Source organism: Amphiprion ocellaris, chromosome 15 (genome assembly GCF_022539595.1).
Source record: "Amphiprion ocellaris isolate individual 3 ecotype Okinawa chromosome 15, ASM2253959v1, whole genome shotgun sequence".
NCBI classification, from domain to species: Eukaryota; Metazoa; Chordata; class Actinopteri; family Pomacentridae; genus Amphiprion; species Amphiprion ocellaris.
The window spans coordinates 2,059,929-2,076,850 of NC_072780.1; the positions used below are offsets into that span (position 1 = coordinate 2,059,929).

The window sequence follows — 16,922 nt, forward strand, 5'->3', positions numbered from 1 at the left end:
ATACAGCTCAGAGAAATTTACAGGACACTTGCCAAGACTACAGTCTTAGAGGTGTATATTATATTACTATATGAAAAAAATGCTGAATTCTTTTTAATTTTTGTGTTATTTTCAAGACAAATTTCAGCAGATTAGCTTCCCTGTCTCCTTCAACCTGTGTGAAATCACAAACTTTAGCAGGAAACTAAGAATTTTACTGTGGAGCACAACTGAATAAAAGTTGCTTAACTATCTATGTAAAAACTGGACAAAATCTTCATTAAAAAAAAAAAAAAAAAAAAAAAAAAGAGTATTCAACTACAAAAAGACATGATCAGCCTGAAACTGGTAACAAACCTGGCATAAACCACAGGATATCAGGAGGTGTTAAAATTAAAAATGTGGACAAGCAGCATCTAACTTTATATATATATATAAAAAATGAAATGTGATGTGTTATCTACTGAGCAGAAATGTAGACGTGCACATGACACAAATAAAACCAGAAACTGTTTCCATTTTTTGCATTTATTTTCCATTATACAAAAGAGACAGAGAACATCAGAAAGAAACTAAACTGGGGCATAAGATAATTTCCATGTGAGTAGTTGGTTTTGATGCAGCAGAGAAACGGTTGAAGCTCGTCTTCATTCAAACCCGCTGCAGAGAAACAGACGAAAAACATGAGTTATTACTGTGAAGTTACATTTACATAATCTTTACCATCTGAAAATCTGGTTTTCCAACCACAAAACTAAAACTTGTCAAAAATGACCCCCCAAAAAATCCATTAATCTATTGTAAATGACCCAATGTTTGTCTAAAATCGATTAAAATTTGTCCAAAACGACAAAAATAGTCAGAAATTACTGAAAACTTCTCCTTAATAATTGTCTAAAATAACTAAAAATGTGTCCAAATTGACTTAAAATTTGTCCAAAATGACCAAAAAAATGCAGAAAAAGACAACAAAATTTACAAAATGACTCAAAATCTTTCCAAAATGTCACAATAATGACAAAGGATTTGCCAAAAACGACTCAAAATTTATCCAAAATGACAAAATCCATCTGGAATTACTCAAAAACTTGTCCAAAATTAACTAAAACTTTTCAAAATTGACCAAAAAAAAAAAATCCACAAATCTATCATAAATGACCCAGCAATTGTCTAAAATCAATAAAAATTTGTCCAAAATTACAAAAATAGTTAGGAAGAACTGAAAATTTCCCAATAATAATTGTCTAAAATAACTAGAAATATGTCCAAATCGACTCAAAATTTGTCCAAAATGAGCAAAAAATATACAAAATGATCCAAGTAAGCGTAGTTCTGGAGTTTCTGAAGTATATACACACACATATATATATATATATATATTAAGATGGGCATATTATCAATGTTATTATTCTGAATCAATGACATGATGAGAAATAAGAGTGAATGTTTGAAGCTTTTAGTTGTTGCTGGCGGATGTAAATTAGCATCGTTGCTATACTCCCGCATATTTACGTCTATTGCTGTCTAAATAGATGTTCATTAATGTGCACTGTCCCGATCAAATAAATAAATAAATAATCCTATCAACATTACTGATACACATGATCAATAACTTGAGGTTTCTGGTTACAGCTAAGAGCTCAGATTACTACAGAATGATGCCTCTCGTTTAGCGTCCCCTCGTTAGGAGAGACTCCTCTGACCTACCTGACCAGGTGAGCGATGTCCCAGTTGGTTTCAGAGGACAAAGGACCGAGGATCTCCACACCTTCCTCTGTTACTATGGCGATCTCGTGCTAGAATAAAAAAAGAAATTAAAAAATCACTATTCTGAGCAGATAAAACACCTGATTTTTCTGATACAAAAGAAACTATTTGTACCAGTTTTCATATTTTGTTGGTCAGCCTTTGAAAAAATAAAACTGAAAACTAAATAATCCCCTCTTTTTATTAAAAAAAATCTCTTTTCTTTGGGGTTCAGTTATTGTTCAACTCTCCAAACGTAGCTCAAGTTGTTTGTAAAACCAATCAGAGGTGAAATAAACTGACCCGGTTGTAGGAGCGAGCGTCTCTGTAGTACAGCACTTTGAGGCAGCGGTCCACCAGGTCACGAGCTTCCTGTTTGGTGATCTCCGCTTTGTTCTCCACCACCTCCCTCATCAGAGGCTGCACACAAACACACAGTTCAGCTTTTCTGTGAGTTCATATTCCATCAACACAGAGGAAAATTAACAGATCAGAAAAACTAAAAAATCAAGAGCTGAATCACACTCAGCACACTATGGATCACTGCAGAAAGTTTAGAATCAGACTGAGTTCAATTTGTGATCAGAGCCGCAGAAACTTCATGGAGAAACGACACCAGTCAGGTCTGAGTCTCATTCGATAAGGTTTAGGTCAGGAGGGGATTGATTTGGGGTATTTTTTGGGATGTTATTTTGCTCATTTAATTTTATGCCTCCTTGAGAATTCAACATTTGAAATTATTAACGTTTCACAGATGAGAGGAATGTCAGGAGGACATTCTTGTTTCACTGATTTATGTCTTTTAGAAAACAGGACAGGGACTAGATGGTAATGAAGTCATCTTTAGTGGAATCGAAACTAAGATTTAAGAACTAAAGTCTAAACTGTCTGAACTGTGGTGCAAAACTTCACTTGTTTGTTCAACTCTGAGACGAAATTCACTTCAACCCTCTGAATACCAGAACTTGGCAGTGGGTTTGGGAGGAATGTTATCTTTAAAATCAGGACCAAAATGACACCATTTATCAGCTAGACCAGCTAGACACAGTAAAAACATGAAGGATCATCAGATTTCCAACATTCCAGTCATCCTTGAATCTATCATGTGGTTCTGTCAGGAAGAAAAAACTAAAAACCATGTTATTCTACAAGCCTCATTTTAAAAAATTTCCCCCAAAATATACCAACTGCACCAGATCTGGTTAAAAAAAATCAGTGTTTTCTACACATTTCAACTGAAAATTCTTCAAACTATTTGCACCAGAGCTGGTTAAAAAAAAAAAAACAACAAAAAACCCCCAAACATTTCCAGCTGCAGTGTTGAGTTCAAACAGACCTGAGCCAGGTACGCTCCGAAGCCTGTGGCCACTGTGGGAGCCTCATAAGCCACGCCCAGTTTGTCCACGTAACCAAGGAAACTAGAGGAAAGATCATACAGGTTAATTACAGCTCATAAAACACGTCTGTGTAGCAGCAGGAGATGCTGCTTCAGTTACTACTCTGCCAAGGAAAGCAGCAGAGTTATAAGATAAGATCTACTTTATTCATCCCAGAGGAAATTATTTTGCCAGAGTACAATAAACAAAGATTAGTGGAATAAACACAATTAGACAGAGGTTAGTAGTAAAACAGAAAAAACTAATCATATGAAGTACAAAATGCAAGTTTTTAAAAGTGTTTGTGTGAAGTGTCTACAAAAAAAATAGAATTAAAATAAATAAGAAAATAAAATAACAAGATGTAAACTGTAGACTACTACTAATAACAAGAAAGATTAACAGAAGATGAACTGAAGTAAACAGATGCACTGCACTAGAAATACTGCACTTGAACAATGATAATACAGATTGTGAGTCTTTTGGAGAGAGTCCAGTGATATTGCACATGGAAAAGTTTGTTGATTATGCATCCCTTCTGCAGAAGGGGGAGGAATTGTACAGTCTGACGATCAGCATACGGGAATCCGTCTGTCTGTCTTTTAACAACATTCCTCCAAAACAGACTAACGGATTTGGATGAAATTTCCAGGGAAGGTCAGAAATGACACAAGGACCAACTGATTACATTTTGGCAGTGATGCGGCTTATAGTCTGGATCCACGGATTGCTTAAAGATTTCTGTATCGTTGCCAGATAGCGGCACGGCGGCACTGTAACCATGACAACAAGTGAACACTACGTCAGCTGCCTGCTGATGATCACATGATTGTGATCCTACTATAAATCCACCACTGAGGACTTATCAGGACTTATCCATCAGAAATGATCCAAAGAACAACTGATTAAATTGTGGGGGTGTTTCTGAGTCCAATCAATTCCTGCTACATATTTAGGTCACGCAATTCGGTATCCATACATAACGTACACATGCAGAACACATGCCTGTGCTCAGCACAAGGTCATTTTTTATTAACTTCTTCATCAGTCGGATATGATACAGACTGGGCAGCCTTGTCGGAGTACTCTCTGAGAGCTTTTCTTGTTCTTATTACTATGATAGAAGCCAGTATTTTATATTCTTGCCAACTGAATTATTTTCTGTTAACAGTTGCTTATTCATTGTAGAAACTTCAGAACCATTATTACAGCTGAACTGGGGTCATAGTTGATAAATCTCACCTCTCCCCGTTGTAGAAGCCTCCGATGACCACCGTGTTCCACAGAGGATTCATCCTGCTGCGTCGGTTGTACATCACTCTGGTGAGCCAGGAGTGGACGGCCTTCGGACTGTAGCTGTGACCATCTCCCAGCAGCTCCTCATCGATCCTGATGAACAACCACAGTATTTATACATCAATAACACATAGAGGGAGTCAGTAACAGGTCTGCGTCTCGGCAGGCAGCTTACACCATCTGTTCGATGATCTGTTTGAGATACTGGTAGTCGGCATAGTCTCCCGACGCTCCGAGGATGGTGTTGTTGTTCACCTGTTCACAGAAACGCATTAGACACCTTTTCATGCATTCACAGGTAGAGCAGGTGTTCTGTCAGCAGCTGCACTCACCTTCATGAGACGGGAAATGTTCCTGAAACGAGCCAGAGAGCCATAGGAGCCCAACATGTCCGCCGCAATGACCACGCCTCCGTTGAACTTCACGCCGAGCACCGACGTCCCGGTTACCATCGGGTTACTGTAGAAAGACAGTTATTATCAGTCAGACAGAATACAAACATCAGTCCAGTACTATGAGAGGACACGTGCTGTGAACTGGCCCGCAATAAATAAAACTGAAATTAATGATTATGTCCAAAATGTGACTTTTCTGAAAGTAATAAACAAGGATGGACTCTGATGAGTTCAATTATCAAGCTGACAGTTGCCACAAATATAGTTTTTAACTTTATTTAACCTCATGCTATATTTCAAAAATATGTAATAACTAATTCTCACACTGCTGCGGTGATTTAAAGCATCAATTATATAATTAATTGTTTTCTATACAAAATGTCAAAAACAGCAAAGAAAAATGGGGAGACAACTGATTTGTTTTTGAGGGCTGATACCAATTAATAAGCAAGGAAACACCTGAACTGATGTACACCTGCAATTAAAACATTGGTGTCAAAACTTACAGTGAAAAAAGCTCTGATTCAAAACTTTGTCTATGTTTTACATGTCCATTTAACCCTCCTGTTGTCTTCACTTACGAGCACCAACAAATATTGTTTCCTTGTCTGAAAAAAAATCCAAAAATTCTGCAAAAAATTCTCCAAATTTCTGAAAATTTCCAAAACCGTCAGGAAGAAAATTCCAATAATTCCTTAAAAGTTTCCCTTAAAAGTTTGATTTTTTAAAAAAATCCCTCAAATTTGGCAAGAAAATTTCGGTAAATATTTTGAAAAAATGAGTAAAAAACTTCCAAAAAAAACCTCCTAAAAATATCTAAAGTGATTCTATATATATCAGTAAAACTTGTAATATTTTCTTTGAGAACATTCACATAAAAATCAACCAAAATCCAGTGAAATTTGCTGGATTTTGGTTGATTTTTATGTGAACATTTCTTTTTTTTTTTCCAACCAAAAAATTTTCAAAAATTTCCCAAAAATGTTGAAAGTATGGACATCAGAACTTCCACCGTGAAAATTATTTTTTTTCACATTTTCAAACTTCAAAACGGGTCAATTTTGACAACACGGACAGCACGAGGGTTAAAAGAGAACTTTCCACATGGATTCTTCAGTGTTGATTTGCTGTTACTGCTGAAGTGTAAACAATCAGATGACTACAGATAGAGCCAAAGTACAGCTCTAATATTTTTATTTTGAATCAGGAATCAGAAACAAAAGACATAACAGCTCCTGACAGTCCAGAGAAATGTCTTCAGCTGTGTAGTTTTGTCTGATAAGTCAAAAACCCAAAGATACTCATTTGAGACAGACAAAAGCAGCAAATCTTTATATTTTAGAAGGTAGGTACAGCAAATACGTGACTTTTTATGTTATACAAATTACTAAAATAAATATGCCATCAAATAAAGGGGTCGTTAATCAAACCTGCCGCTGGTATCCAATCTTTATTGTTGTCTTCTCCTGAATTTCATCAACTCATTTTGTAATTAGCACAGCTAGCTAACACAGCTAATCGTTAGTCAGCAAAACGTTAAAATACAAAACAAACTGCGACGTTATCGCCTTCATTACGAGGAATATATGTTATTAAACACCTAATTTTGTTTAAACAGCTACAGAGTGCCAGCACTGAGCGGTAAAACTACAGTAAACCACACGTTAGCTTAGCATTATTAGCTCCACGATGATGCAGCACTGCGGCGGAGCTCAAACCGAAACTGACAGCGGCGTCTTTAACAGAATTAACCGTTAAAATAATCCGGTTCTGTCGGAACGGTTCACTCACAGTGTGTGTCTGACCGGCCCGCATGATGTGCCCGGTCCGCTGCTGCCGCCGGGGAAGTTATAAAACTGTCCGGGTTTTGGTCCGTTCTCCCAGAAGTTCAGCTTCAACCCGCAGGGCTCCATGTCGAATATCTGCTGGAAGTGACGCACGGTGCGTCACTCACCGGGCTCGTCTTGTCTGAAAGGGACGGCTGACGTCACTGCGAGGAAAGTTATCGCCCCCTGCTGGTGGGAGGATAGATAGATAGATAGATAGATAGATAGATAGATAGATAGATAGATAGATAGATAGATAGATAGATAGATAGATAGATAGATAGATAGATAGATAGATAGATAGATAGATAGATAGATAGATAGTTTTTTAATTCAGAGGGAAATTCAAATTATTCTTTTATAATTATTATTATATGCTTTATATTACGAATATAAAGCAGTATGTGGTACATTTACATAAGGATAAAATAGTATATTAATTTTTCTAACGATAGACTACATAAGATCAAGCTCAACTAAAGGTTAAGTTATACAGATATTTATGTAAGGACCAAATATATAATATGTTTTTTTTATGTAGAAATAAAGTGTATGAGGCCTTTTTACAAAGATAAAAATAAATCAGATCAGAGCTTTCTATCCAGTCCATGAGAGGAACTATACATATGTATTCGCAGTTTACTGTAGGGGTCTAAAAGTGACAAAATATGCACTGTAATGAATTAAAAAATAACAAAAATATGAATAATAGAACAAATGGATAAATAAATCTAAATATACAAAAAATGAATAAATGAATATGCATTAAATAGATGATAGCACTTGTGACCTATTACAACAGCCCCAAAATAACATTCAAAAATAAGATCAGTTTTATATCCAGCTCATGGGAATAACGGTAAATTATTGTTATTCACAAATACTTGTAGTTTACTATGTGGGCCAAAAAAGTAGCAAAATATACACCGTGATGAAGTAAAATGACTGAGAGTAGGAATAAAAAATATGAATAAATGGAAATAATGAATACATGAGTCTAAATTTCCCCTAAAAATAAATATAAATGTGTAATAAATGCATGCTAGTGCTTGTAGCCTATTACAGCTAACATAAAAAAAAACTAATCAATATATTTAAATAAATAAAGGAGAAGTTTCCTGTGGAGGTGTTCCAGGTGGTAACGGGGTGACACGTGGAGGCAGTTTGACTTTTCTGTGACGATAACCGAAACTTGTCGTTATTCATTAACAAAAAAAAAAAAACGAGGCTGTGAGTTTTATTTTGAAACGTCAGAGAGAGACCGAGGGTGAGTGGACGGAGCAGGACACTGGACGGTTCTGTCCTCCCAGTCAGCTGAGTCTTTCCTGATCCCACTGGACGGCATGGACACGTTCCTGAAGTCGAGCAGATCTGCAGCCAAGGTGAGTGTGTGGATTTGTAACGTAAATGGACACACACACCATCAGAGTGTATGGAGATGATAAACTCTGAGGTGACAGAAGGCAGACTAAGGGGGTTTATGGATGTTTAAATAACAACAACAACAACAACAACAACAACAATAATAATAATAATAATAATAATAATAATAATAATAATAATAATAATAATAATAATAATAATAATAATAATAATAATACATGTTCTCTGTAACACACTTTTTATTCATCTGAGTCTCCAAAACAGAGACAATTTAAATTAGGCTTTAAAAAATCACTAATAAAAGACACTAATACAACATTTACAAGCCTTCTTAAACAGGTAGAGTTGTAGTCCTGCTTTAAAAGTTTGTTTATGTCTCTCTTTGTGGTTGTTTTAGATTTCTTTAAATCATTTTGGATCTCATTGTGGTCATTTTGTATCTCTTTGTGGTTGTTTTGTGTTTTGTTGTGATCATTTCTGCCCGTTTGAGTCTTTTTGTGTCTCTTTGTGGTCGTTTTATATCTATTTTTATATATTTTCGTGTCTCTCTGGTCCCTTTGTCTCTCTTTGTGATTGTTGCATGTCTCTTTGTGGTCATTCATTGTGGTTTTGTGTTTGTTTGTGGCATTTTTGTTTGTCTTAGTGGTCATTTTGTCTCTTTTTGTGGTTGTTTTGTGTTTTATTGTGACCATTTCTACCCGTTTGAGTCTTTTTGTGTGTCTTTATAGTCATTCATTGTGGTTTTGTGTTTATTTGTGGTATTTTTGTGCCTCTTTGTGGTTGTTTTGTCTCTATTTTTGAATATTTTTGTGTCTCTCTGGTCCCTTTGTCTCTCTTTGTGATTGTTCCATGTCTCTTTGTGGTCATTCATTGTGGTTTTGTGTTTATTTGTGGTATTTTTGTTTCCCTTTGTGGTCATATTGTCTCTTTTTGGGATCAGTTTGTGTCTTTTTGCAGTCATGTCTGTCCATTTAATTAGTTTTGTTTGTATTTGTGGTCATTTCTGTCTGTTTGTAATCATTTTGTACCTCTTTGCATCTATTTTTATCCCTTTGTGATGATTTCTTCGCCTTTTTGTGTCTCTGTGTGGTCATTATTGACACTTTAAGCCATTTTTTATTACTTTGTGGTTATTTTTGAGTGTCCTCGTGTATTTTGACTCAATGATTAGTATTTTTTGTTTCAGAGAAATATCTTGGGAGCATGCTGCTCGTTGTGAGCTGAACGTAGATTACCTGAGCTGAAGCTGTGTTTGCCTGAAGCCTGCAGTCAGCTGAGGACACGCAGAGCAAATATTTGCAGATGGACAGACAAACACCATTCTGTATCTGAAGTTCATGGACAGAGACGGCATGAATGACTGCTTCCTCTGTTTGACTTAGTCCTCATCTATTCACTCTGCCCAACATTTCAGTTTAAAAGTCTGGAGTCTGATTAATGCAGCTGAAGATCACATCATGAGATTTTTGATTTGAAATTGTGTTTTCACTAAATTACTTTCCATTTGAGAAAAACCTGAAAACAGCGCGATTTGAGAAAAATGAAGCTGTTTCTCAAAAATATTTTAAATTTTATGAAAAATAATTTGGATTTTTATGATCACACTGTCAGATTATTTCACTTTTATTGAAGAAAATATAACTTTAAGGACCTTAAGACTCTAGGACTTTAAGACTAGAAGGAGGACAACTCGAAAGAAAAAGTTAAAATATTAAGTAACTGCATCTGCCAAATGAATCAGGTGAATCAAAAAGTGCCATATTTGACCTGCTTGTAGTAGAAGTTTAATGTACAGATGCTGATGTTTGATTCTCCTCCCACAGAACGGTTTCCGTAACAACCTGAGAGTCCATGTGGTCCTGGGTAGTGAGTCATGTGACCTGGACTCGGCCGTGTCGTCGCTAGCGATGGCCTACTTCCTGTCCAGGGTGAGTTTAAAATGTTTAATGGCTCCAGTTAAAAACTAAAGAAGAAAACAAATGATCTAAAAGTAATCTCAGTGGAAAATGTAGAATAAAGCAATGAATGAAGGAAAGAAATCTTAAATTAAATGTTTCCCATGTTAACATAAGCCAGATTCAGAGTCCTCATGGAACATTTTCAAACGATAAATACTATAACAAAGGTAGACAATAGTCTTCCATTGTCTCCAACAAAAGGTGGGGAGTAAATAGGGTGTTTTCCTGCCACTGTCTCCTTAGGGCTGCTCTGGGGTTCAGGCATATGTGTTCTGTAAAGCGTCTCGAGACAATTTGACTGTAATTGGCGCTATATAAATAAAACTGAATTGAAATATTAATTAAAGAATGCATTCAGAATGCAGTCTATTCCATGGGAGTAGGACAAAGTTATCCATCCATCTATCCATCCATCCATCCATCCATCCATCCATCCATCCATCCATTGTCTGCCTGGAGGATCCTGAGGCGTTCCCAGGCCAGATGAGATACATAATCCCTCCAGAGGGTTCTGGGTCTACCCCGGGGTCTCCTCCCAGGTGGATGTGTTCAGAAAACCTCCAAAGGAAGTCTTCCTGGAGGATCTGAATCAGATGTCCAAACCACCTCAGCTGGTTCCTTTAGAGGTGAAGGATCAGCAGCTCTACTCTGAGCTCCCTCTGGATGTCTGAGCTTCTCCCCCTGTCTCTAAGGCTGAGTCCAGACACCCTACAGAGGAAGCTCATTTCAGATGCTTGTATCCACGATCTCATCCTTTGGGTCACTACCCAGAGCTCATGACCATAGGTGAGGGTTGGAATGTAGATGGACGTAGATCAGCTCCCTCTTCACCACAACGGTTCGATACAACGCCTTCATTACTGCTGCTGCACCAAGTTAACCGACACAGCACAAAAAATTTGACATATTATGTACTTTTTGTCCTGAAAATTTGGTACAACATGTAGTTTCTGATTGGCAGGTTACAGGATTGTGAACAGGTTTCAGATCAATAAATGAAGCAGAGAAGTAAAGCAGAGTGTCCACTGCATAGCGACAGAAAACACCACGTCTGGAGCTAATAAACTGCAGCTGAGTGTTTGTAGAGACAGAAAAGAGCGGACTGAACCACGGGGAACACCACAAGAAACACTTATTTTCTTCTGGACAGTAATCTATGACAAAAACTTTAATATCTAAACTCCTGTGTGGGTCTCACTTCAACTGAAAATCAGACATTTCAGATTTCAGGTTACATTTTAGCCTAAATTACCTTAAAAATAAAAGAAATTTCGTTGGAAATTTCTCTCTTAGGCACCTGTCACAACCTTTAATGTTCATGTCTTACGTAGTTTTTGACTAAAATAATATTTTCTGCCCTTTTTAACCTCCACTGTTCACATATGGAACAGAATCCTGGAGGAAATGTGAAATTTCTTTATTTCAGAGAAATTTCTCATGTCATTAAAATCTCCAGACAGAACGTGTCTCATGAAAATAATTATATCAAATAGAAATAAAGGTTTAATGAATAATGCCCCTAAGCAGCTGGACTGATTTGTCCGTCCTCTCAGACGTCCTCTGGTCGGTTGGGCGCTCCTCTGGTCGTTCCGGTTCTCAACATTCCTCGGTCACAGTTCTACCTGCGAGCCGACGTCCTCCTCCTGTTCAGGGAGGCCGGCATCGCCATGGAAACCCTGGTGTTCAGAGATGATGTGGACCTGGCTCGTCTCTATGCCAACCGGAGGCTAGCGTTGACACTGGTGGACCACAACGTCCTGCCGAGGTCTGAAACATCGACACACTGAGCAATGTGTTCGTTGCATTCCTGCTAATCTCAAGACTTCTGTCCTGCAGCGCCGACAGCAACCTGGAGGGGGCGGTAGTAGAGGTCATGGACCACCACCAGCCAGAGAGGACAGCCTCCCTCTCCTGTCCTGTCAATGTGGAGATAGTAGCGTCCTGTGCTACCTTAGTAACAGAACGGATCCTGTCCAGACCACTGGAAATCCTGGACAAGCAGCTGGCGTTATTGCTGTATGGTGAGACATCCTAAAAACTGTGTCTCTGCAGGTCTGAATGTGTCTCCTGTGTCCCTCTGCAGGTCTGAATGTGTCTCCTGTGTCCCTCCTGCAGGTCTGAATGTGTCTCCTGTGTCTGTGCAGGTCTGAATGTGTCTCCTGTGTCCCTCCTGCAGGTCTGAATGTGTCTCCTGTGTCTGTGCAGGTCTGAATGTGTCTCCTGTGTCCCTCTGCAGGTCTGAATGTGTCATGTGTCCTCCTGCAGTCTGAATGTGTCTCCTGTGTCCCTCTGCAGGTCTGAATGTGTCATGTGTCCTCCTGCAGGTCTGAATGTGTCTCCTGTGTCCCTCTGCAGGTCTGAATGTGTCATGTGTCCTCCTGCAGGTCTGAACGTGTCTCCTGTGTCCTCCTGCATGCGTGAATGTGTCTCCCGTGTCCCTCTGCAGGTGCGATGGTGGTGGACAGTGTGAATCTGTCCCGTCTGGTTGGCAAAGTGACTGTTAAAGACAGTCAGATTGTCCACATGCTGCAGACACAGTTCCCTGATCTACCATCGAGTGGCGCTCTTCACTCTGCCCTGCACAAGGCCAAGTTCAGCCTCTCAGGTAAACATCGTCCACGGCTACAGGACTGAGATATAAATGAGCTCTACTCATCAGGAAGCATCAAGCTGGTTTCTATCCAGATGTAGCATGAAGTTAATCCAAATTCCAAAAAAAAAAATCAGCAAGAGAAAACCCAAATTAAAGCCCTTTTCCATTCAGTCATGTTCCAAAGATTCCAAGAAAGGAATCTTAAACCCTGAAAAACAGTGACAAGACATAATGGAAAGATGACAGGTTACAGTTCTATCATCACTCCACACAGAGCCAATGGTTTGATCTTTCCATTTTCATGCTCAGACTGAAAATGAGCATAAAGACCCCAGGGGTAGTTGCATCTCTGCAGGTTCTACAGGGGCAGTTCTTGCAGGAGGAACATGCACAAACGCTCCAGCTGCAGTGGAAAATGACTTGGTGATAACCAGGTTGTAGTAAAAACATAATTTCTGTGTCAGGTCTGGAAACGAATCACATCTTATTGAGGAACATGAAGACGGTTGTCAGGGGTGACCTGAGAGCAGCAGTCAGCGTCGTCTACATGAGTCTGGAAGTGAGTAGAATTAGTGATTAAATGTGAGATTAGAGCTGTTTAAATGAATCTTCTAACTTGTGGATGTGTGGATGTGTGCTGCATCAGTCTGTCACTGTTAATTAGGCTGTGAACCATAAAATTTATAAATCCTGACATTTTTTTTTTACTTTACAAGACAAATATGCTGTTTTATATTTATTTTTCTGTGTGATAATGGTGATCTAAAATATATATTTATGCATAATAATAGATATTACTGTTTTATTGAATTTAATTAAATAAATGAAACGATAAACAGAATATTAATGATCTCATGTTTGCAGCCCAGTGGTCATCAGTTTCTCTCTGAACCAGCAGGAGGCGCCTCAGAGCCTCTTTTGGAGCAGTGCATGCTGGGATTGTAGTTCCCTCTGTCACCCTGTGTCTGTGTGTTTTCTCTGCTTCCAGTCGTTTCTGCTCACTAAGAATCTCCAGCAGCAGCTCAGCGACTTCTGCCAGTCACAGCAACTGGATGCTGTGGTCGCCATGACGATATTCTCCAGCGACCAATCGTATCAGCCGGTGAGGCAGCTGGTCATCTACAGCCCCGACCCGGTGCTCAGACAGGAGGTCAGTGATACAGAGGTTTAGATGAAGAAGAAAACTTGTTTTATGTTCAGGATTTACATTTAGGTTTAATTCAAATGTTGGGATTAAAACTGAGATTAAGATTAGGACCAAGATTTTTGATCAAGTGTAAACTGTACTTGAACAAAAATTAGGATTAATGTCACAATCTGGATCTGTAATAGACAAGTGAGTTTTGATGAAAGATCTCAATTTAGGATTAGGATTGAGTCAAGATAGTAGAACTAGAATTAACATTACAAATAACATTTTGATCTGAATTTGAATTAAATGAATAATTGGACTTAAATTCATTTGGGAAATAAAATTCAGAACAGTAAAGATTAGAATTAGGTTCAAATAATGACAGGGATTGCATTTAAAATGAAGAGGTAAGGATTTGGATTGGAACTGAGATTAAAATTAAGATTGGGAGCAGAATTATGATCTGGATGATGTAAATGTGAATACAAGGAGTATTTATATATTTAAGATTAGGAATAAGATGAGGAGCTAAACTTTCATCAGGATTTAATCAGTACCAGGACTGGCTGTTTACAGAGTAAAGATCTGGATTAGGATTAAGATTAAATTCAATGTTAGAAGCAACATTGTGATTTGGTTTAAATCAATATTGGATTAAATTATTATCAGGTCTAGATATTTGTAAATGAAGATTGTTCAGGTGTTTATACAGTAAAGATTAGAATTTGCATTGAGATAAAACCTGATTCAAGATTAAGTTAAGGTTGGGATTGGAGGGTAGATTTGGGTACAAATGTGTGTGTTTACGTTGTGGGTCAATATATAACTGAGGGGCTGTATATCTGCATACATTTTTATTAAAAGTAAAAAAAAAATGTTTTTATGTTCATTATGATCATGTCTTTACAAATTCCATAATTATGTATTACGGAAACAATCATTTATTAATAAAAAATGACTGGATATCACTAAAATGTCAACTAAATAACCGTCTGAATTTAATACCAACCACCTTCTAATGAGCTAAACAATAATAAAATGAGCTGATTCAGAAATAATTTTGATTGTGTTCTTTTATTAAGTTGAGAGAATCATGACAGATATTTATTTTTTGGCAATATATCACATTTTATATGGAAAATAACAAATTAAATCCCTTTCCACTAAGTTCCCCATTACAAAAACACCTCTCCAGGAAGTGTGTTAATTCCAGATCACATGACCTGCTCCACATGATGTCATTTCCTCCTGAAGAAAAGACTGGCCAGACTCCAAGGCTTTCTGACTTATTTAATAGAAAGTAGTCAACAGGTTTACTACAATATCTGTAGAATAACCTGTATGTATAATATTTAGAAGAATCTTTCTCTGAAATGCCATGTGGTGTTTGGTTGATTTTAGGCCTGAAAACAGCAAAAATGTCAACTATGATACAAAAAGTCCCGCAATTATATATTGACCCAACTGTTATTCTTCATGCTCCGCCTTCCAGATTAGCCACGCCCTCCAAAACACCCAAAGCCCCGCCCTCTGCCTCTCCCCCGCCAGCAGCCCATATAAGGACATCCTGGCCTATCACCAAGGCAACGCTTTGGCCTCTCGCAGTAAACTCCTTCCTGTCCTGGCACACTTCCTGTCCCACTGGTGTCGAGGAAACGGCACGGACGAGCAGGTCGACCAATCAGCTGACGGCCTGCCTCACGTTTACGCCTCCTCGGCTCACCGCCACCGGCCGGGACCGGAGGATAACGGGAACGGGCCTCCGCCGCCGCCCATGAACAGCCTGGTGGACGGATGCCCGCTGAACGGAGACTTCAACCAGGAGGCTCTGATGGAGAAGTTCAGGAGGATGGACAGGGTGGAGGAGCAGCAACACGGAAGAAATGCCTACTGAAGTCTCTCCACTCTGAATCACTGGCGACTTTTAGAGTTTATAGGAGCGGCTCTTGTTTTGTAATCAGTAAACGTTCACCTTCTGACCCGTCTGAGGTTTCATTTCCGTCACACTAGCCAGAGCAAACAAACTGCCATTGGTTGTGTAATGGACCATGAACACACACACACAGAGTCGCCACGGTAACCCATTTCCATCATCAACAACTGAATTCATAAAGCTGGATGGTAAATATTAATTAGGTAATCCACAGAGATTTCCATTAGAGGTCAAGTTCAGGACAAAGGCATCGAAATTATCTGATAGAAGCTCAATAACGTCCAGTTTTTCTTGTTGGAACTTAGATGGTCAGCTCAGATTGGTTGATATGGAGAAATAAAGTTAGTGTGGACAGACTCTATTTCTTGTTGCTTCAATTCAAAACAGTGAAAGAAACTAAATAAGAAGACAAGTGGAAGAATTTTAGTGTTAATCTAAGAAAACAAACTCATCCTCAACTCTGCTAAACTCCAACATCTATTCAGATCTCCAATGTTTTTCATGTTCTAATTTACAGCTAGATAGATAGATTTTTCAGTCTCTATATCAAAAATACTACTGGATTACAGGAAATATGCACACAGTATGAAAAAACACAAGAAATTCAGAAAAAAAAAACACAATTTTCTGGCTTAAGTAAAAGGTATTTATTGTGGCCTCCATTTACACTTAGCATGTCTCTTGAAAATATGTTAGATCTACTGTCATATTGTTCCCATTGTATGATTCCATATTGAGTCTAAATAAATGTTTCTCATCCATCATAAAAGTGGAGGCTCGCTAATATGTAAGATCAAGTCTCAGCCAACTGATTAAACCCTCCTGTTGTCCTCATTCATAGGCACCAAAATGTATAAATTCCTTGTCTGAAAAAAAAAAAAAAAATCCAAAAGTTCAGCAAAAAATTCCACAAATTCCTGAAAATTTGCAAAACCTTCAGGAAGAAAATACCAATAACTCAAAAGTTTTATTTAAAAAAAAAAAAAAAAATCACCCAAATTTGGCAAGAAAATCGATTTTAAAACTATTAAAAATATCTAAAGTGATTCGATATATATCAGTAAAACTTTTAATATTGTTACGACAGGTTCAAAAGGCTCAGGAGCAGGAAATGAAACAACACCAGCATGAACGCTTTAAAAATGCTTTTGTTCACAACAAGAAACTCAATACAGGAACCGGAACTAGAATCTTAGACAAAGAAGAACTAAACTACTACTAGAACGGTGACGAAATCTACTGCGATGTGAGACCAAGGACGTTTTGGAATAGGCAGTGGCTGCAAGAGTCCAGAGGTGGGTTGGT

General features: G+C 38.0%; 2 protein-coding genes across 2 annotated transcripts; one reads left to right on the forward strand and one right to left on the reverse strand.

Moving 5' to 3' along the window:
• Nucleotides 1-491: 491 nt before the first annotated feature.
• Nucleotides 492-6,744, reverse strand: psmb4 (proteasome 20S subunit beta 4). Its single transcript, XM_023262481.2, has 8 exons — nucleotides 6,584-6,744; nucleotides 4,730-4,856; nucleotides 4,573-4,652; nucleotides 4,344-4,490; nucleotides 3,062-3,143; nucleotides 2,029-2,145; nucleotides 1,687-1,775; nucleotides 492-639 (listed from the first exon to the last, which is right to left on the reverse strand). Exons 1-8 carry the CDS (start codon nucleotides 6,703-6,705, stop codon nucleotides 627-629), a joined length of 777 nt encoding a protein of 258 aa, XP_023118249.1. The 5' UTR covers nucleotides 6,706-6,744; the 3' UTR covers nucleotides 492-626.
• A 1,097-nt stretch (nucleotides 6,745-7,841) lies between these two features.
• On the forward strand, nucleotides 7,842-15,978 carry LOC111563413 (exopolyphosphatase PRUNE1-like). The gene is made up of 8 exons (XM_023262479.3): nucleotides 7,842-8,000; nucleotides 9,825-9,929; nucleotides 11,513-11,724; nucleotides 11,796-11,980; nucleotides 12,406-12,564; nucleotides 13,017-13,111; nucleotides 13,541-13,702; nucleotides 15,177-15,978. Exons 1-8 carry the CDS (start codon nucleotides 7,962-7,964, stop codon nucleotides 15,576-15,578), a joined length of 1,359 nt encoding a protein of 452 aa, XP_023118247.2. The 5' UTR covers nucleotides 7,842-7,961; the 3' UTR covers nucleotides 15,579-15,978.
• The last annotated feature ends 944 nt before the right edge of the window (nucleotides 15,979-16,922 follow it).